At 45.9% G+C, this 22462-nt stretch overlaps 1 protein-coding gene across 2 annotated transcripts in view; it reads right to left on the bottom strand.

Moving 5' to 3' along the window:
* The window catches only part of Adamts17 (ADAM metallopeptidase with thrombospondin type 1 motif 17), a 299178-nt gene that overhangs the window by 187060 nt on the left and 89656 nt on the right, over positions 1-22462 (bottom strand). For both annotated transcript variants that reach the window (XM_060367298.1, XM_060367300.1), the window contains exon 7: positions 22320-22363. In XM_060367298.1, the coding sequence (XP_060223281.1) occupies positions 22320-22363 (44 nt within the window). The remainder of the gene's footprint in view (positions 1-22319; positions 22364-22462) is intronic.

Here is a 22462-nt window from a genome sequence, read left to right as displayed (position 1 = left end):
TTCCCAAGCTGGGGGAGGGTAGACTTGAAAGGGATTTAAGAGAGAAAATGCTGGTTATTGTGGTTGCAAAATATTCTCTTGGCTTATAAGGGTCCAGTTCTTTACAAAGCCATGTTTGCCCAGCAACCCCTCGGATCTGCCTTACCCTTCTGGCTGGATTAGATTTCCAAGGACTTTGAGGGACACAGAATGCTTTGTCCAGCACTGGAGCTCCAGTAAGGCGGGGCTTCAAGTAACAGAGAGCCCAAAGGGCCAGCTCAGGGTTCCCTGTAATTCTGCTACTTGCCAGGGATGGGCCACCCACGGATTTGAGTATGCAGCAAAGGAGCCTGTGAAACTAGTTAGGCAACTTCAAGAACCCTACAAAGGAGGACCACATTCTGGACCCAGGAACCCCAGAAGCAGCAAGCACTTGGGGCAGGGTAGTTTGGATTCCAAAGAGATCCATTTACTTCCATTTATAGCAAAGGAAAAAACCCCAGTACGTCCACTGTTGGAAAAAACAGGCATCATAGGACAAGCCTTGATAAGTAAAAACATTTACTTATCATAGCATGAGGGACATGCAGGTATTTTACAGAGCTGGAAAAATCCTTCACTTCTTCTCTCAGAATTGGAGAACAAACATATAGAATCATTTTCATGTCTGAAAATGCCTCTGGTTTTATCAAGGAACCAAGTGTCATGGCATTGCTCATGGGAGGACCCAGAAGGGAATGGATACCTAGGAGAAATCCCCAAACAGATCAGAAACAGATCTGGACAGTGAGGGCTTATAGCATGAGGGCCACTGTTCTGAGGGACCTCTCTGTGAGGAGCAATGCTCTCAAGCCAGACAGGGTCCAAAGCAGGGGAGTACTGGGGCAGCCCGTCTACTCAGCTGTCAGGACATGGCATTGCCCAAAATATGCATCCCTAAAAATTCCAGACATGTAACACCAGAAACCCGTTATTTGTGCTCTCCACAGTAGGCCACCAAGTGACAACTTCTAATGCCATTGAGCCCCCTAAGTACAAAGAAACACACAAGAAACAAGACCCTCTGCTGAAATTGGGGATAGGGAATGTCTGGAGACAAAAATACTTGAGTTTCCAGGAAAGGTGGTCCAGGGAGGCACATGGAGGCCTCTTAAGATGTGGAGGAATCAGTGAATTGCAAAAGGAGAATGGCTGGTTAAATTTAAGAGGAAAAGCAGCAGCAGCACGCTGAATGGCTTGACCTAATACAGCAGAGGGGGAACTTAGTGATGACAGTGAATCATGGAGGACACCTGACAGTTGTTTGTCCTGATCCTCAGTGATAACAGCTTCATGAAGGTCAGTCTGGTTTTTGTGGCTCAGAACTATGAAGTGAAGTGAACACGTGATGCCCAGCTATGACTTGGAAGGCCACCGCGCTGAAGGTGCTAAAGGCACTGAAGGCGCTGAAGGCGCTGAAGAGACAGGAAGGTAAGAAAGGACCAGCTGCCTGTACCTGGTCTCCTCTCCCAACTAATCTGTCCAATGTCCATTGCTATTCCAGTCTCTTCTGTCACCGGCATCGTCAGCAGGAAGACTGATGCTGTTGCCAATCTTGGCTGCATGTTTCCTGTTCTGAATCATCCCTTGAAATACCCAACATGGTAGCTTACTGTGTCCTCAATAGGCAATGAGAAGGCCAAGTAGTTCAAGGTTCTGAACAGCCCTATCGTCTGAGAGCATGGCACAAAAGACCACTTCAGGCTTAAATCTGGAATCTCCCCCCCCCCCTTAAATCTCACTCCACCCAATCCAGGTGTTGATGGAAGAGATGGCTAGGAGCCAGGCTTCCACAGACCACTGTTCTGATTCTGCAGTGTGAGTCTTGTCTATGCCTCCCACTGAAAACTCCAGCCTTCGACTTTGTGCCAACGTTCAGGCCCCTGGGATATTTGTATTCATTTCAGTGGCCTTTGCTTCCTTAAAGAGCAGCAGCATATTTTGAAAACGGGTACCCGGCCTTCACACTGGCAGAGGAACTGTGGACTGAAAACTACAGCAAAGCTGTTCCCACCAAACTAACTGGATTCTGCTGTCCTGGACTGTTGTCTAGACAGCCCTTCCTCTGTTGATCATGCAGCAGGAAGCTCACAGCAGCAATTCTTGAACTCTTTTCTTGTTTTTTTTCTTTTTGTTTTTTAATTCTCTCTTTTCTTTCTATACAATGTCCCAGAGGGGAAAACACATTCAGCTGAAGCTGCCACCCCTTAGCACACAACATATACACACACTAGCAGAGCCTCTGGGGAAGCAAACAACAAGTCCTCTCCACCTAACAAGGGCAAACAGCTTCCTTTGAAGACCAGACAGGTGCTGGGGAGATAGCTCGGCTGTTAAAGTGCCTGGCTGCAAGCATGAGGAACTGAGTTATAAACATAAAAAAAGAACAAAACAACCTAGGCATGGTGACCTATGCTTGTCATCTGAGTGCTGGGAGTTAAAGGTGGGCAAATTTTGGGATTCATTAGCCAGTTGGCTAGCTTAACCCACTTTCTGACCTCCAGGTCAGAGAAAGGCCCTATTTCAAAAATAAATGTTATGAGCCTTTACTTCCAGCACTCTTGTGGCAAAGGCAGGCAGATCTCTGTGAGTTCAAGGCCAGCCTGTTGTACAGAGTGAGTCCCAGGACAGCCAGGGCTACACAGAGAAGCCCTGTTTTGTAGAACCAAAAGAAAGAAAGAGAGAGAAAGGAAAAAGAAGGAAGGGGAAGAAGGAAAGGAAAAGAAAGGAAGAAGGAGGGAAGGAAGGAGGAAAGGAAAGAAAGAAAGAAAGAAAGAAAGAAAGAAAGAAAGAAAGAAAGAAAGAAAGAAAGAAAAGACAAGACAATGTGGATGGACTGTGTATTCGAGTGACAAACACACACACATACATTCACTCACACTTAGTAAACAGGAAAGGCAAGGACACTTCCTAGAGGCTGAGTATAAGGTCCAACAGGTAGACACTGTCCTCTGATGAGAGGCAAACACTGCTTTCTTATCCAGCACCAGAGTGTTACACAAAGTCACCTGAAAGATACAATGTGGAGGAAGGCCAACCATGCCAGCCTCCCTCCAAGGCTCAGGCAGACAGGCTGGCACAGTATCTGTCAGATCCAACTCCTGCTCCTTCCAACCATCCAGCCTGGGCTGAACTTCTAGAAACTTCCTGGTTGAGCCTGGATAAGCTTAGGGACGAGCAGAGCGTATCAACTGAGAAAACAGTGGAAGAAGGCAAACACATCCCAGAGGGCACCCATGGAGGTGGCCTTCACGGCACCCGTCCTTCACAGTGCTCTCAGGGTGATTTCCAGGGGCTATAAGGCCCATCAGACAAGTGTCCAGAGCTGAGGGCAGGTTTAACAGTAGCACAGCCTTGTGTAACTTTCTCCAGATGTTGGTACAGAGTTGGAGGAGGAGCCAGGAAGGCCCAGTGGCCGATGCCAAACCCACTAGAGGGGGTCATCTGAGGCCCACGAAGGCTCCAGAGGCTAAGCATGAGAGGAATGGAATGTTTGTCAAATGACAATAGCACACTGGCAGCAAGGTTCTCAAAAGATAAGGGAATCCAACTGGCTAGGGGCATCTCCATATTATCTGCATTAGGCCTGGCCATTCAGCTAGATAGAAATGATTAGAATTTAACACTGCTTTCAGTTCAGTAGCTCAGCAAATGTCTGTGGTGTGTGTATGTGTGTGTATTAAGGCAATGTTTTATTACTTTCAAGAAGGTGCCTCATGGATAACAAGAATGCTCGTAAGAAAGATATGTTCAAAAATAGACTTACACACCCACAGGTGCACAGTCACGTGCATCTTACCCTAAGATGCAAAGCCCACTGTTTATACCAAACACCCCCAGACACAGGTGTTGTGACTCTGCCTGGGGACCCAATTAGGAAGCCATCACTCTGTCTCCCAGCAGCCAGCAGACAAGAATGGTCCACGAGGGAGGAAGAAAGGGATTAGTAACATAGCAAGGTAGGTCTTGGAAGGCAGCCACCCTTTCCTCCAGGCGCTGAAAACTCTGTTGGCACCAAAAGGAATTGTGCTGTTGGAAACCCTTCCTGATGGAATGCAGACTGAATGCCTGCACATCCCAGGGCACAAATAACCCAAAACAGTCTTTAAAACAAACACTTCCATCAGGGTAATTGAGGCGCTCCGTATGGAGCAGTGGGGTGCCTTGTTATTTCCAGGGCTGTGTCATGCTATGGCCTGCCATGCTTTAAGTGTTGAACTCCTGCCATTTATCAAAGACAATGAAATCCTCAAGGCACGTCTACTTATCATCAGATAATCCAATGGAAAGTTTAATTGAGGCTTCAGTGATATGCCTCTTGGCAGTAACCCTCGTGGCTCACTCTTTGGCTTATTCTTACTTCATTAAAGGCATTTCCCTGTGTGCCTTTCATAAACCAGCAGCCACTGGAACTCCCCAGATGATAACCACTTTCTCACAGGCACAGCAGGCATCTCTCATACACTGCAGGTAGGAGGGAGGAAGATTTGGCCAGTTACCATTGGTGGTTATGCCCCTGTGTCCTTGGACCACCTATGAGCAGGCGACTTTTGCACAGGCTGTGTGAGCTGATGTCCTATGGGGATCTGGAAAGGCTCTCTCTGGGACTGATGGCCCACTGTCATTTCCCAGCATACCCAGGGTATGTTTTTAGGGCTGGAGGCAGTTCTGCTTCACTTGCGTAGCTGGCCAGCTAAGGGCTCTTCCTGAACTCACGGAATCTTGTCCAAAAGGGTCTCCTATTGTCTGTTGCTTCCTTCTGAACCATGCAGGCACGCTTCCTGGCCTCAGATTCCTCCCTGATGGTATTATGTCATCCTACAGCCATCCTGGGGAGTGATCTCTCGTCAGTCCTCATCACTTTTCTTCCTTTGAGCCCAATCAGGGCTGTGCACAGACACAAAATAAAGCCTTGGCATCCTTTTCCTTCTCTGTATCCACGCCTAATGCCTGAACCTTCATTTTACTTATAAAGTAGACTTGTTCTAGAACTCTTTAGATTCACAAAATGAATAAGGGTGACCCTGGCCTCATTTGGATTGTCTTGAGAGTGCACAGATGAAATAATGAAGAAACGTTATATTCCAAACCATACAGACAGAAGAACTGGGTGGGGCCAGGGTACCTGGCCCGTGGCAGCTCATGAGATTCATTACAAATCTCAGAGTATGGAACTCTCTCAGGAGAGCCAACTAAAACGGGCCCAGTTCTAGAAAGCAATCCACCTCAGGGGACCGCTAGAGTCACAGCAGAGGCCGGCCACACCTGTGCCACCTCCACATTCTAAGTCTCATTCCCTCCTCCAGGGTGAGACGAGGCTAAGGGCCTGGTGTGGACACAGGCTCTGAACATCTGGGGGGTGAAAAGTGACTTGGGACACGCACTCACATATTGCTGGGCCATTAAATCACACGAAGAGACCAAACATTGCCCAACGAGCCCGTTTCCTTCATAAAATATACCTGTGCGATGGGAGCGTTGGGTCATGTCCGCCTTTCCCCACTGTGTTTCACTGTTTCTCAGCTCCGAAGGCTTCACCTCAGCGAGCCAGAGGTGGCCCTGCTTAGTTCCTCTGGGTAAGCTATACAAGCCACCTGCCCTCAACACAAGCCTGTTTCCTGAGTAATGAGAACAACTCGGCACATAAATCCACATAGCCAGTGTGTCCGTGTTCTGACCCCACTAAGTCTCCATGGCAGTTCTTGGTGTGGAGACACTGGGTTAGGCATATTTTAAGAACTGCTGTGTATATCGATTGCCCAAGGTCTCAGAGGAGAGGACCACCCATGTCCCCACCAATGCAAGAGCACATTTTTTTAATGGGGGCTCACTATCTAAGTTTGTTTTCCGAAGGGAAAGTGTTTAGATCACTTTCTCATTCTTGTTGCCAAATACCTGGCAAAAAACAATTTCGGGGGTGGGGGAGGGCTTATTCTAGCTTGCAGTTCTAGGTGATCATTCCATGGTGGAGCGAGGACATGGCAGCAGGCAGGGCAGGTGGGCTGGCTGGCTACGTGGCCTCCATACTCAGAAAGCAGGAGGAGGAGAAAGTTCATGTTCACTCACTCTTGCTGTTTTATGCAGTCTAGGACCGCAACCCATGTCACGGGGCTGCCCACAGAAGGCAGATCATCCCACCTCAGGTAAACTAACCTACATCTGACAGCCACGCCCCACAGGCTAACTCAGACTTCACAGTCCCTAGGAATGCCCAGAGGCTTGTCCCCCAGGTAATTCTAGATTCTATCAAGTTGGCAACGTTAACCATTACAGATGCAATCAAAGCTCTGATAAATGTAAATTCAATCTGGAGTTTCTTTACTAATCGTACAAAATGGTATTAAGAACTTCCTTGGGAAGTTATCTCCCTCTTTCTTTTGTAAAACATTAGATCAAGAAGCATAGAAGGAGCTGCAAAGTGCCTAGAAGGTAACCAGACAAGTACTGTCTCAATGTCATTGTCACGAAAACAGACCTGATAGTCAACTTCCCACTCTTGCAACAAGCCCTAGAACAAACCCTAGGCCAATCAATTTATGGGAACGAAGGGTTCCATTTCTGGCTCGTGGATTGAGTTTATAATGGCCTGGCCCTATTTCTTTTGGCCATGAGGACAGGGCATCATCATGGGACAATGTGGTTGAGGAGACCTAATCACCTAACAGCCGAGAGGAAGCAAGGAGGGAGGAAGGGCCCTACCTCAGAAAGCTAAGCTTCTGCCATCAACCCACCCCCTAAAGGCTCTGCCAATTCCCAGTAGGGCCTCAGCCTGGGAAGTGAGACTTTAATGCACAGGCCTTGGGACCTTTAAGGACAAGCATTTGCTCAGTATTACTAGCTTCTGTCGCGTGCTTGCTGCTGAAACACAGGAGGGTATGGAAAGCGGCAGCTGAACCCCAGGGGAAGCTTGCATTCTCATCACAGAGGCAGACAGACAGCTCTGGGTAAAGTGGAAAGGCTGCTTGTTGGATGCTGTCTCGATGAAGACCTGAGAGAAATAATGAGCCATGGAGATGTCAGACGAAGAGCGTGCCATACCCAAGACAGCAAGGATGAAGCTTAAGATGAAGATGAACTCAAGAAGAGGGAGTAAGGAGAAGGTTGGTGTGGCTGGTGCAGATGCCCCAGGGCTCATGAAGCAGGAACTGGAATCAGTGAAGGAGCCACGTGTTTGTTTGCTTGTTTGTTTGTTTGTTGGGGGGAGGTACTACTGGTTTCTGGGTTTCTTCTATATATGCTAGAAATCTACTTCAGGATTTGAACAAGGAACTTTAGATTTTTACAGTTTTATTTTACTTGTATTTGTGTGTGTGTGTGTGTGTGTGTGTGTGTGTGTGTGTGTGTGTGTGTGAGTGAGTATGAGCACGCACCTGAGAAGGCCTGAAGACCCTCCAGCTAGAGTTACAGGAGGTCGAGATGATCAGTGTGGGTGTTGGGAAATGAACTCTGGGCCTCACGGAAAGCAGTGAATGCTCTCAGCTGTGGCGTCACCTCTCCAGCCCCCAGATTTAGATTTTTGAGGTCCCCTCAGGCGGCATGTAAGCTGTTGAGAAGGCTGTAGTGGGTGAAGAGACCTGATATAGCCTGGACCAGAGGAAAGGAAGGATGTGGTTACAGGGAATCTGAGTAATGTATTTTGAAGTTATGTGCCTGTCCTGGCAGAAATGAGGATATTCTGAAAAGACACTTGTGTCTCTCCTTTTGGACATGTGGCTACCTGACAGTGGTCCCCAGGAACCTTAACTGTCCTAGGAATCTCATGCCTGAGCAGCCAGAGAAGGAACTTATCTGGGGGGGGGGGGAAGAGATTTCACAGAGCTGTGACTGCTTCTCAGACCATTTTGCATTAGAGACTGGAGCTGAGCTAACGATGGTTCCATGATGGGCAGGCCTGCACCTCAGGAGGAGCTGTTTGGCTATGTGTACCTCACACTTCTCGTTAAGCTTTTAGGACCCAGAAAACGGAGTTTGGGGGACGTCATTCGACCTCTTTATTTGTCCTTCTTTCCAATGTGGCCATACTGGCTAACTCTCCCTCTTCTGCCTTTTACCGTTGCTTTCCTGTTTGATTGGCTTATGGAAGACAGTGGCTAAACCTAGCTTGGTAGGGTTGCCAGGGTGCAGACTCTGACCCCCAAGCATACTGGCAACAGAGCAGGCAGAGACTGGCGGTAGGTTCAAGGTGTGTATCAGGCACCATTAGAAATGAAGCCAATAGAATGGCTGGTTAACTACTAAATGTTGTGTTTGTAATAGGATCAAACCAAGAGCCCTGAGCACGGTAGACAAGCCTCGGACACTGAGCCACACTCCAGGCTCTAAGCAGTTAATAAAACTCACACAACCTTTTCTACAAGATAGGCAGGTTCTGTGACAAATGCTGCCCCCCATCACCACCCCCACTGCTTTGTCTGATGCCCCCACCAAAGTTACTCTCAGGAGGGAAGGGAAGTGGGGAAGGTGAAGCCTCGGGTCTCACCATGGTTAAGAGACTAACCAGCCTATGCCTAGAGTCCCTCCTTCCACCCCTAACCTGTTTCCTTAGCCCTGGCTAATAACCCCTGCCTTCTTAGCTCCCGTGGACTTTCACACATAGGGCTTGAAGAGCTGGGTGTGGGGAAACATGCCTCCTTCCCCAACACACTGACTGTCGTACAGGTTCCTTTTCCAAGATGAAAACCTCTTGGGGTTGGGACTTTATCTCGAAACCGATGTTTATCTTGGCAGTTGGAGCTCTATGGCTCAGGAAAGGCTGCAACCGGTCTATGAGACTGACCCCAGGGACTCCGCAGCCGCTCCGCTGCGGCTGCCTCTCTGGGAACCCTTCCATTTAATCAGCAGCTGAGCCAAGGAGAGAGATGAGCCATCGTGGCTGCTCCTGAATCCCACCCCCACCCCCACCCCCCGCCGCCTTTGCACAGCTGTTTTGTCCTGTTTGATTTTGTAACCATGGGGTACAGGAGACAATAGAAAATATCTGGAATATTATGAAACCAAACAAGAGAAGAGCAGCAGGAACTCGAGGGGAGAAGCATTCTGTTCAGCTGGTTTTTTTAACAACAATAATAAAAAGTGAATCATTTACACAGAATCACACCCCGGATGCTGTGAGGAGAGAGAAGACAGCCTTGGCTGTACAGCAACACCTCTTGTCCATGCTTCCTTCTCCAGCAACCTGAGGAGAGGAGGCCAACAGAGGTGTGAGAAGAGCACTGGGCTATGGCTTCTGATGTCTGCAGAGATGTGAGCTGCCTCCAGCCGCCAGAAAAGCCACACCTAGTGCCTCACCGGGAAGAAAAGCACGGGCGCTGGGGGCGTCTTCTGGTTTTTTGTTTGTTTGTGTCTTTTCACTGTCTTGTCAGGCCAGGAATTGAACCCTGAGCTTCGTACATGCTGAGAGAATGCCTCCTATCATCAACTATTCTCACTCAGCCTTTGCTAGATTTTTTTTTTTTTAATGAAGCTGCTGGCATCTGATTTTTTCTAAGCATGCAAGGTCAGGTCTGTGTGTGTGTGTGTGTGTGTGTGTGTGTGCATATGCACATAGACAGGAGAAAGATAGAAAGAGGGAGGAGGGAACAGAGGAAGAATGAGAAAGAGAGAGAATCTGCCTTTTGTAACCAAGATTTAGACCAGTGTCTGTGAAAGTTGACTCTACAGTCACTAGAGTGTATGTGGCCACGAGGCAGGCTGCCCCATACCAGGCTACAGAGATTTTGATACAGAAGGGTTGGAGGAAGAATTGAGCATTTCCAGAACTTTCCAAACTTTTGTTGATGCTTGAGCCCTTAGCTCCAAATATATATTTGTCTCTACCAGCACAAAGGCTTCCAGGGTCCCATCTAGCACCTGTTGAACAGGGGACACTGAAATCAGGTCAATGTGGCCAACACCCGGTGACATACCTATGAGGAAGAGGAGGACAGATCTGGGAGAGGTGGTTTGTAATGTCTTGTATAATGGATCCATATTAACGCTCCTGGCTTTCGGGTGCTTCTGACATCAACATGCCCATGAGCCAGCTTAGGACTCCTTAGGATACAGAGTGCTGGGCTTTACCCTCGGGCACCAGATTTGAGGAATCTGGGTGACACCACTGCCATTAAAGCTGCTGATTTGGGAATGGCACTTCAAGAGGCCCTGGCTTTCTGTTATCGTAGCTGAGGGTCCTTTACTTCCTCACGGAAGTTTGTTAATTTAAAACAAACCTGGCGTGGCTGGCCTGATTCTAGAGCAGCTTGCTCATTGTTTACTGTTATTTCATTATGACTCGTGAGCACATCTTAAACATTCTCCCTTTTAAAAAAAGGCAGTGATGATGTGAGTGTCCAAGTTCCCTCCCATGTGCCCTGGTTGCATCTGCACCGCTCACACAGCTGACCCGGATTAGGGATGGTAACCACGATGATCCCCGGGGACTGTGGATGTCTCTGTTCATCAGGATATTGACTCATATCCAAGGAACGGCCTTGCCCCAGTGTCCTGCCACCTCATCAGATTTTCCATGAACCTAGTGTTGGTCTTCAAGAGAGGCGGGATGGGGGAAGGTGCCGTTTTGAGCCACAGCCTGTGGTGTAATCCTGCCAGGAGCAAATCCTGCTCTGGTACCGACAATGGGATCCTGAGCTCTTCCTGGTTTTTCTTGCTTCTACCTAAGGAACAAACGTGGAGGGGGACCAGGGACTATGACTATGAAACACCTCTCCTCCAGGAGGCCCACTGTGCAGACCCTTGCTGTGTCTTCACAGATTAATAGTAGCTTGATGAACTCCTAGAAGCCCTGGCCAAAGGGTTTCCAAATGTTTTCCAAAATGTCCCTTCTCTGAAAAGCCCTCAGCCATGCTACACCAACTAAAATTTTCAAGTCTTATACCATCAACTACCTGTCCCAACTTTTTTTGTTGTTGTTGCTGAAGGTCATACAGATGCCCATGTTTTAAAGGTTTGGTCTCACCTTGACACTACTGTGAGAACCTTTGAGAAATGTGGCCTATTTGGAGGTCTTTAGGTTATTGGGGTAAGCCATTCAAGGGATTTGAGATGCTGTTTTGTTTCTGTTGTTGCTGTTGTTGTGTTCTGTTTTTCTTGCTTGAATGTTTCTGAAAAATAGTTCACATTATAAAGATATGGAAAGGAAGCAAACATGGGGGAAAACAGTGATGGGTGATTTAACACCTGCTGAAAACAAGCAATGAATGGGCACAGGACTAGCAGAATGGGCTAGGAATTAGCCCTGGGCATCACAGCAAGTTAGCTGATCTCAGCGTTGCCGTTCAGGAGTGAGGTAATTTCACATGAGAATGATTTCCTTTTGGTGCCTCAGTTTCCCCATGTGCTAACAAAATAAAGCCTTAGGTTTGTTGTTGTTGTTGTTGTTATTTGTTTGTTTAAAGTATTGAAGGCTAGGATGGTTTGAATAAGAACGGCCCCTATAGGCTTATATATTTGAATGCTTAGGCATCAGAGAGTGGCACTATTTGAGAAGGGTTAGGAGGTGTGGCTTGTTGGTGTAAGTGTGGCTTTATTGAAGGAAGTGTGTCACTAGGGATGGGCTTTGGTTTTTCAAAGGCCAATGCTGGGCCCAGTGGTCTCTCTTGGCCTGAGAATAAGGGTGTAGCTCTCCGCTACTGCCACAGCACCATGAGTGCCGCCATGATGGCAAAGGACTAGGCCTCGGAGGTTGTAAGCGAGTCTTCAGTTAAATGCCTCTGCTTTGGAAGAGTCGCTTTACTCATGGTGTCTCTTCACAGCAGCAGGGCAGTGACTGAGACAGCTAGGGGGTAGCTCCACTGGAGCAAAGCTCTTCAGCCTCCCAAGGACAAATGAAAATCGACTTGGCTCTTGATGCCATTCATTCCCTGGCATGTAATATGGTGAACTGTGTTGATGCTTTCTACGGGTTGGATCTTAAATGTCTCCCAAATGTTGTTTTAGAGGCTTGGTCATGAGCCTGTGATGTGATTGGGAGGTGGTGGAACCTGTGAAGGAGGGAATATAACCTTGAAGGGGACACTGGGAACATAGCCCTCTCCTCTCTGCCTCTGGTTCCTCACCATACAATGAAGACCTTTACTCCAGTGAGCGTTCTCCGCCATGACAGCCTCTCCTACCACAGGCCCCAGATCAATGCTGCCAGCCAACCATGGACTCCAAGCCTTTGAAACTGGGAGTTGCACAACTTCTTATCTCCCTTACCTTTTTTTGTTTTGTTTTTATTTTTGTTTGAGGTAAAATCTTGCCTTGTAGCTCAGGCTGGCCTAGCACCTAGATTGACCTTGAATCCAGTGATCTCCTGCTTCAGCCCCTCCTACCAAGTGCTAGGCTTACAGGTATGTCCCAGCATGCCTGTTTCTTCTCCATTTTAATTTGCTTTCTCAGGCATGTTGTCACAGCAAGTAAACCCATACTTGGTGCCTCTTTACCAACAGGAGGCACATGGTGTGTAATGAGCAAGAGGCAACATGAGTGCTGAAGGGGCCTCTCTTCAGTATTGAGGGAAAGACCCACAGAGGACGGCTCTAGAGCCAAAAAGTATCAGATGCCTTAACATCTCATGGACCACCAGGCTTGGCCTGCCAAGCATTACTGAAGGACAAAAGTGTGTCACCAGGGACAACTCTAGGCCTGTACCAGTCCACAGATGGCAAAGCAGAATCAATTCCTCCACATTCATCACCTCACAGCTTGTCAGTCTAGAAAATTCAAAGCCTTTCCCTTTGTTTTGTTACTTTAAACGTGTTATTTTCCTTTTACTGAGCTATTCATAAGCCCAAGTCCTAAGAGCCCATTTGAGTTACTCATTGCTGAGTCTTCCAACATGTATCATATACACATTCAATTTCTTTGTTTTCTGCTTGTTACTCTGGGATGCTTAAGATGAATGGAAGAGAAGGAGTTATCTTTACTCCCTCTGTAAGGCGAAGGCTACTTCTTCATCCTCTTCTAAAATTACTCAAAATTCCAACTATGTCCCTAACACTGCACCTCCTGTGGGGAGAGGGGGTATTTCCTGCCAAAGTCTTCAGGGTTTTGAGATCTCAAAGTTTGAAAAGTACAGAACCTTAGAGAGACACAGACTTCCTCATTTCTGAACATGGAAGCTAAGCGCTACCAAACAATCCCAATTTCAGTGTGCCAATACTCTTATCTTCTCACTCCTGTAACATCCAGTTTCAGGGACTGTGCCTGCCAATTCCTTGGATGACCTTAGGATGGTCAATGAAGAAAGCTCTCCAACACTGCTCATAGGAGGTTTGCAAGGGCAAAAACTCTCAAGATATCACAAGTCACTTCCAATCTCATTTCATTGGGCAGAAGGCTGTTGTCGGCTCTTGCCAGGAAGACTGAGAAATTTAATCTCCCCAGTGGGAAAACCCTCTGAATATCAGCTAACAATATTTACCATAATACCCTGGACCGTGTGGCAGGTCCTAACTATGATTCAGCTCACCCTTAACCAACCATGGCTTAGCCCTTCCCTACACATGGCCAGTCCCTTCTCTAGTCACGGCACACCCTCTCCTGAGCGGCGGCTCAGCTCTTCATGAACCTATTCCTGTTTGGGATAAGTTTTTGATCATACTCACCCAAACGAATCCCTCCAAAGGCACTAAACTTAAGTCCTTAGTAGCAGCTTGGGCAAGAGCTGGTCTTTGTTCAACAGCAAAACAGCAAGTTTAGCCCATATTTCTGTTGGCTGTGGCCCCTTTGAGAGTTGAACAACCCAGTAACTAGATTTTTTTATTACTTTGTGAGTTCCTTTTTCTTCTTCCCTTCCAACCTTCCTAACACTAGATAGGAGAGAGAAAGAGACAGAGAGGAAAGGGGGTGATGCTATTATTAGACTTCTTCCTGTTGATTAAGGGCATTGAGCTTCCTGTGGCAAGTTTGATCTTCCCTGTCAAGATATCAAATTTCTTCTCTTCATTTCTTTGCACATGACTACATAACAAATGGCAACCAATAGCATCCAACTGCCAGCCAGCAACCCACACTGCCTTTCGGGGACCTCGCATTTATATACTTCTCGAAAGTCCCTAGAATTCCAAATATCCCACAATTGCAAAAAATATCTCCAGCCTCTGCTAGAGCACGAGGCAAATTATAGTCAGATGCTACAAAGCAGCCCCATTTCCCCACACCTGAGGTTAAAATGAAAACATATTCTTAAAATATTTCCGTGTTTTTTTAAAGAAACCAAAATTTAAAAATTATCATTACACAACCCTTTCACAGGGATCACATATCAGATATGCTGCATATCAGATACTTATATTATGACTCACAACAATAGCAAAATTATAGTTATAAAGGAGCAGTGAGCTAATTTTATAGTTGGGATCACCACAACTAAAGGAACTGCATTAAAGGGTTGCGGCATTTGGAAGGTTGAGAGCCACTACCTTAGCTGAACCCTTGCTCCCTTTCCCAAAGCACTCTGATTGCTTAACTTGTATATATGAAGAAGTTGAGGTTCAAGATTCAAAGCCAACTTCCAATTTCACAAGAGAGGGTTGAAGGTTCTTCAGTTTATAAACTCACCATGATCAAGGGAGCCTGATGAACTATCTACGTGACTGATGTCAGGCAGCAGAGATTCTCCCCTAAGCTGCAGCTCTGAACAAGGTCACTCAATGCTGAGCCTGTGGTCAGTTCCCAGCACCACAATGGCCTCAGTGGCTGACCTCATCTCTTGATACCAAGAGTCCAAAGGCTGAGCAGCTACTAGGAAAATGACCTCGTGGCTATACTAAAGGACAGTTTTATTGCCAGATGCAGTGTGGACTGCCCGCAGTCCAAAAGTATCAGTGAGCAATGCGAGCTAACTGAGCCCTATTTCCTAAGGCCACACAGCACAGCTTTTCAGCCAAAAAGAAAGCTTCAAAACCTTAAAAAGACTTTGCTTTAGCTCTAGCACCACTTCCTACTGTGCCTTTCCTCTCTTCTCCCTTACTCACCTCTCCTCTGCCCTCCTGTCCCCAGCAGGCAAACTCCTGCTTCGTGCATTGTCCACACTCCAGCTAGAGCCTCATTTTTCCTTCTGTATAGAAGAAGGACTCCGCTCTATCTGGAAATTGTCTTCAAATGAAATTGCCTTAAAATAAAAAACACTACAGAATCTTTTATATTTTCTCTTTTTCTGAACTAGTCTAAAAACTTCAAAACAAACAAACAAAAACTCCACCGTGGCTAACTACACACAATGTGAAGCTTATCATATCAACCACTTCTCAGTGTTCAGTTCAGTGGCAATAAATTCATTTACATGGTTGCTCAACCATTACTGCTATCCTGATTTTGCTTCAGTTGCTGGATTGAAACACCCTCACCATAAGCAACTGAGAAAGGGTTTATTTGGATTACAGGTCCAGGTTATGATTCGTCATTGTGAGCAAGCCCAGGCAAGAACTTGAAGGGGCTCATCACATTGACGCTCAAGAAAAGAGACACAAAGGAATGTGTGCGTGCCTCCACCACTTAGCTTACTTTCTCTAATCTTATACGGTTCAGGACCCAAACCCAGGGGATGCCGCCGCCCACGGTGGGCTGGGTCATCCTACATCAATTAACCCAAGAAAATCTCTCAGGAAAATAACCATAGGCTAACACCATCCAGAAAAACCATCACTGAGACTTTCTCCCAGTGATTCTACCTTGTGACAAGCTGACCATTAAAACGAACCATTGCAACTACTGTTGCGATGAGTTTTCATCTTGTAAAACCAGAACTTCAAGATATTAAGTAATAGCCTAAATACTTACATAGTATAGCCTAAATAAAGAATACTTCTTTCTCCTCCCAGCCCCCTACCATTTGCTGTCTCTATGAACATCCTCTTCTGGGTGTCTTACGCATGTGGAATCTCATAGCACATATGCTTTCCTAACTCAGGCTTGTTTTGCTCAGCATTGTGTCCCAAAGGCTCATCCACGATGTAGTCTGTGTCAGAGTTTATTATCCCGCCATATGTACACACCACACAGCATTTATCAATTGGTGAACACTTAAGAAAGGGAATGCAGCCTTGCCAGGCCCCAGAGGAAGACAATGCAACCAGTCCTGATGAGACCTGATAGGCTAGGGTCAGAGAGAAGGGGAGGAGGACCTTCTCTATCAGTGCTCTAGGGGAGGGGCACAGGAGGAGAAGAGGGAGGTAGGGTGGGATTAAGAGGAGATGAGGGAGGGGGCCACAGCCAGGACACGAATTGAATAAATTGTAATACATGATAATAAAAAAGAAATGTAAAAAAAATTAATCTTTAAAAATGAAAAAGAATGTCTCCACTTTTTGGCACTTAGGCATAGCGCTGCTTTGAACACAGTGTGTAAATGTCTGTTTGAATACCTGCTCTTGTGTCTTCTGATTATTATCTAGAATTGGAATTCCTACATTACACTTTAGTCTAGGGGAGAAAACACTGTTATGTTTTCCATAAGAGATGCAAAATTGTCCACAACCCTTAGCAATACATTAGAGTCCCCACTTCCATACAGTCTTTGTAGCATTTGTTATTTCCTGTCTGGGGATGGCATCTTTTCTAGATTTTTTATTTTTAAATAATGTATGCATGCCACATGTGTGCAGGTGCCTGAGGAGGGCAGAAGAAGGTGTCAGATCCCCTGAACTACACTTACAGGTGAGCCATCTGACATAGGTGATGGAACCCAACTTGGGTCCTCTGTCTATGCTCTTAACCTCAGAGCCCTCCCTCCTCCACCACCATTTTCTGATTCTTGACAGACACCAAATTAAACAGATGTGTTCAGTCATCCCCTTTATCCTCAGAAAAACCCTAGGGATTAACATTTCCATGGTTGGTGAGGTTATATCTGGATGTGGAAGGTAAATCACAAAGGATGAGGCAGAAGCAAGATGTAGTCCCAGGTCTAACTGTAGAACCAGTGTCCAGACCACACGACTGAGCCTTGTCTGACCCCTTTTCCAGTGACTGGCCCTTGAGTAGGAGTCTTCACTGTGGAGATGATAGGGCCAAGAGGGACCCCATACGGTAAACTGTTGTCTCTTCTCTCTCTCTCAGCCTTGAATTTCCTGGGCTTCCCCCAACTAGTACAGAAGGGCTCTTGGGGAGTCTGTAGTGGTATTCCTGGGACTCCAAGCCTCTCCTGTACACACAGCACCCCACAGCATACTATGTTTCAGTAGATTCCCATGAGCTACAATAGCCGTCTCATAAGACAAAACTATCACACAGCTTCATTGCCCATTGATAACTCTACTTTCCCCAGTCTAGTAGAGAAGGACTGGCTTGTTTGACTCTAACAGACCTAACAAGTGTCAGGACTTGAGTAGGAACAGTCCTCTAACACAATGAAGGATGATATTTCCTTTCAAGTGTTCCCTTGGCCAAGGGGAACATAGAGGGGTCAGAGAAGCCCTCTGATAACTGTCACACCAAGGCTATGTTGAGAATGAAAAAGCGGTGGGTTTTGGCCTAACACCAATCCCAGTAAATTGTGTCTGACCTGAAAAACATGATGCACAAACAAGCTTGTCTGAATGCAGTGGCCTGGAGCTACTCAGCCGCCACCCTTGAGGAACAGCACTTTAAAAGCGCCCACAATGTCCTAGAATACAACTGCTGCATCTAAGGCTCAAGAACCACTGTGGAAGATGGGAAAGAAAGATCAGGGAGTTTGATGTAAGAGTGTGTCTCCTAGGAATTTTGGGAGCTGTGTATATAAAGTCATCAACATAAACCCCCAAACATGAGCTGAATAAAGACAGCAATGGACATGCTAAAGTGAGTGGGGGGAAGCCCACGAGGCCCCAACCTTACACCAAGGACTACAAGCAACTAAGGAATGCGGAGAGCCGGAAAAATGGTCCTCCCCAGGGAAGAGCACACCAATCGGTTATCCAGTACCACGTGGTCAGCCCTGAAAACACACATGTAAGTAACATTATACAGCCTGAACAACAAGCCTGCATTTCCCATCCCTCCTTGGACCCCTGTGTGTTGGGATTCTTTTCTTCTTCAGCCCTCTTGCTTTCTAATTCCAGAGGCAGTTAGGCACAACTACATGTTTCATTGGTCTCTATCAAGTTCCAAACTAAATGTTGGTTCCACGGCTCCAAAGGGCTGATAGAATTCTATCCCATGGAAAAACATAACTTTGTATTTTCACCATTTTCTAATCCAGTCTGATATGTAACCTTAGAAGAGACCCTGACAGGAAGAGGGAGACAAGTTGAACTTGGTCCGCTGGGGCAAGTGGTTTCGGGTGGCCAGCCACAGCCCCACACAGACTGCTTACACTAGTGTAGCTTCCCAGCCAGCCAGGTCTCCTCAGGAGGCCCTTATCAGAACAAGCCAGGGACTGAGAGAACTCACAGGCATAGACAAAGCTGAACCATACTGTCAGACACAGGGAGCACTTACCACATGCTCCAGCCTGCTCACTTGTACCAGGTGTGTACACGTGTGTGTGTGTGTGTGTGTCTATACACACATGCATACATTCACTTACCTGTTTGCCCAGCCATCGTTTTCCTAGGCCATGCTGACAGCAGCAGTATGGGGAAGCAAGGGCAGGATGGATGTAGGGCCACCCACATTTCCCTCTGTCCCGAATTATGACAGCCTTGACCAACAGTGTTCTAGAAGGCTTTCTCCCAGCATCTAAGTGCAAGCTAGTCAACATGTTTAAACATGTTCTACTAACATTTAAAGCTAATTGTGTTAAGGGATGAGTTGTTGTATTAAAATACATACCTTTGCCTTTCACAGAAACTCTTTTCCCTCTTCATTTTAAGAATTAGTTCTTTTGGGAACTTGTGGGATGTATTTTGGTCATCATCACTCCTTCCCTAACTCCTCTCAGAGATTCCCCTTCCCTACCTACCCAGCTGGTGGCCTACTCGTTATTTTTGATCATGTCAAGACTGTTGGTGTTGCCCAACTCTTGGATGTGTGGCCTTCCAATTAAGAAGCCAAAACTGGATTGTGAGGCAAAATACCCCAATACTGATGGAATTTTACATCCATAACTAACTCTTGCAAGTGGGTGCTGTATTTTTTTTTTAAATAAGTGTAAGGAAGGCAGAGCTTGCCAGAGCCTGCAACCCGTAGCTAGACACACTCACATTCCTCCCTCAAACTGGATGTTTTCATAAACACACACACACACACATACACATACCACAGAAGATTGTCAAATCCTAATTATAAGTACCAATAAAACTGGCGAAGAGGGGGGACTTGCCAGAGTCTGGGGAGCTCTGCCTTGTGGCAGCGATTACATAATTAAATGTTGAGCTTTAACATCTGCCCAGAATAGAGTCAAGTCACAAGGTGAGGATGAGTCTAAAGTGTGGTGCATCCACGGCACCAAGATGAAAGAGATGCCATCTGGACTGGGACATTTGAAACAGTTGTCCCCTAGGAGGCAGGTCCTTAAGGCTATTCACAGCTGTTGCTCCACCTGTGACTGAGTTATGTCCAGATAAACCAATTGATGGCCTAATAGGGAAACTTCTTTTGATTCTGTATTGCTATAGATAGATACAGACATAAATATATAAATAGATATAGATGATAGGTAGATCACTATATATAGCATGCACTCACATATATGTGTGTGTGTGTGTGTGTGTGCATATATGTATATCTATATAAATTAATAAGAGTCTGAGGCTGGTTTATGACAGTCATAACCACAGTTTAAAATGTTTTATATTCATCAAATTACTTCATTTTAAAAATTATTTGATAACATGTTCAAGTGAATTATGGTACATTAAAATAAGCATAATAAAATGTGAAGGCCCTATGTCTAATTCCCTTGTAAAAATTAAAAATCACCAGCGTATTAGAAAGAGTACATTAGAAAGAATAGGAGACAAGAGACAGAGCAGCCCATCCCTCAGGTAATCCATGGCCACATTAAGAATGATTGCACCCTGTCCCCACCATGAAAAGCCATGGCCCGTTAGGAAGTGATACGCATGTGCTGAAGAGATCACAGAAGGATGTCAGACACCACCCGGTTTTGTGTGGTGAAGTGGCAGATGAATAGCACGATGGGCTAAATTATGATCCTCAGAATTCACAGGGTGAAGGATTGGCCCTCAGCAGGACTGTATTTTGAAACACGGCTTTGAGAAATATAATTATAAAAGGTCAGATAATAGCCGTAAAGATGGGTCCCAATACAGTGTGACTAATGTCCTTATAAGAAGAAGAAAAAGAACAGGGACACACAGAAGTAAGAGCATGCTGTGGAGCCAGCCATCTGCGAGCCATGGGGAGCCCTCACCTGAAGACAACTGGACCTGGACTGGTGGCCTCCAGAGGCCTGAAGCGTTAAGATTTTGTCACCTGAGATACACAGGCCTTGCGGCATTTTGCGATGGAAAAATGTCAAGAGGAAAGTGTTTAAAGTATTGTGGAGTACTGAGTAGTTAAGAGAAAGATACCTGATTAGGATTAGCTGCTTGGTCTTCCACAAGGAGAGGGGTGTACAATCAATTCCTATCATATGGGTGTTTTGTATATTCACAATTGAACAAACGAAGATTGTCAGTCATAGGAAAGAAAAACACACGCTCCAATGCATATTATTCACAGACACGAAGCTTCTTCTTTCATCTGTATTCATTCCTTCCCTGTGATGTATTAACCACACAACATGGTACATAAAAGTGTTGCAGGTCAGCTGGGTGCTTTCTCTGCCTCTCTGAGCCAGCAGGATTTTCACCCCAGAATCTGGCTTCCAAGTCTTTATGGGTAAAAATCAAACATTTGAGATTTTGTTAAAAAGAAAGAAAGAAAGAAAGAAAGAAAGAAAGAAAGAAAGAAAACATAAAAGCCTCTCAAGGTCTCAGCCGGCTGCTGCAGGACACAGGACTTGGAGACCAGACTCAGCCTTGCGTGACACAGAGGCTTCTGGAGGATCAGGAAGTATGGGGCAAGGCCTAGATAAGAAACTAATGTCTCCCGAGCTTAGGCAAGGAGACAATGCAGGGTAAAGTTTTGGCATACACTAGAAGAGCTACAGTGGCCCTCAAAGGTCACCTGTGAACGCTGGAAGGAGAAGCCACTCCAGCAATGCACTTCCCTGCAGCTTCTACAGCTCCAGCCAGACTCGAGCCTGGCTTAGCTACCTCACAAGCCAAACAAGGCTGGCATCGTCTTTGCCCAGCAATTCCATCATGGAACCAGTCCTAAGGGGCAAAGCACAGACATCCACTAGCTGAATTTTAATATCTTGTTCTCTGATCTGCTTTGAAGAATGATAAAGTAAAAAAATAAAATAATTATAAACTTCAACATGTAAAATAAATGTTGGCTATCCTACCAGATCTTGAAGGGTCTTATTAAATCACTTGTCAAGGCAGTCATCATACGTATTAAGAAACTTGAGTCACACAGTTCAGTCATGTAGAGCCATTGCTGAGGCCAAGCTTACCCAAAACTGAGACTCCATGGTAACAGGTTGTTAAAATCCAGATTTTACAATATTAGATATGATGTCAATCCTCTCTCACTTCCCACCAGTATTTCTGTAATTTGAAGCATATGAGTATATAAAATTCATAACCCTTTTTGGGTAGCATAGTATTTGGGACCTCCGTGTGTGTGATGGCTGGGGAAACAGCAGATGCTCTGAGTGTCTCCCCTATTAGAGAGGTACTCTGCCTACATGGTAAGAAAGGTTTAGGATTGCTTTGTTGTTTTTTTTTTTTGTTTTGTTTTGTTTGTTTTGTTTTGTTTTTTTTTTGAGACAGGGTTCTTCTGTGTAACCCTGGCTGTCCTCCTGGAACTCTCTCTGTAGACCAGCCTGACCCCAAAATCACAGATCCGAAAGGTGTGTGTCATGACGCCCAGTACAAGGAAGGTTTCCAATTTGGGTATCACCGAAGAGAGGAGAGGAAGGGAAGCTGTTTGTGAGGGGGGGTGAGAAAAAGAAGAAAGGGGAAGAATACTTGTATGCCTGCTAGACCAGGAAGCAAGCTGCCAGCTGGACAAAGGGCTAAGGGACAATTACACTCTCAACTGTAGGCACCTTGGAGTTACCTGGCAGCTCTAGTTCTTGATTTGACTTGCTATAACATTCTTTCTAAACTCATTAGGTAAACGCATGCCTTATGTCACAGGCAACCTCAAAACTTACCTGAAAAAAAACAAACAAACCATAGAGTATAGTCAAGGAACAAATTTACAAGAAGAGAGGCAACAGAAAACACTAACTTTGTTTGGGGAGATGGGGGTAACTCCTTCAGACTACAAGTCCTCTGATACATCATCTCCTTGAACCATTGTTAGAACTGCAAACTTACCAACAGTGTCACATGGTTCATCTTTGTGAACGCAGAAATCTGTCCTAAAAAAAAAAAAAGAAAAAGAAAGAAAGAAAAAAAAAAAAGATACTGTCAGACATATCTTTTTTAACACCCTGCAATAACAGAAGAGGAAAATCCTG

This window comes from Meriones unguiculatus, chromosome 14 (genome assembly GCF_030254825.1).
Source record: "Meriones unguiculatus strain TT.TT164.6M chromosome 14, Bangor_MerUng_6.1, whole genome shotgun sequence".
Classification (NCBI taxonomy): Eukaryota; Metazoa; Chordata; class Mammalia; order Rodentia; family Muridae; genus Meriones; species Meriones unguiculatus.
This window is presented reverse-complemented; position numbering and strand designations above follow the sequence as displayed.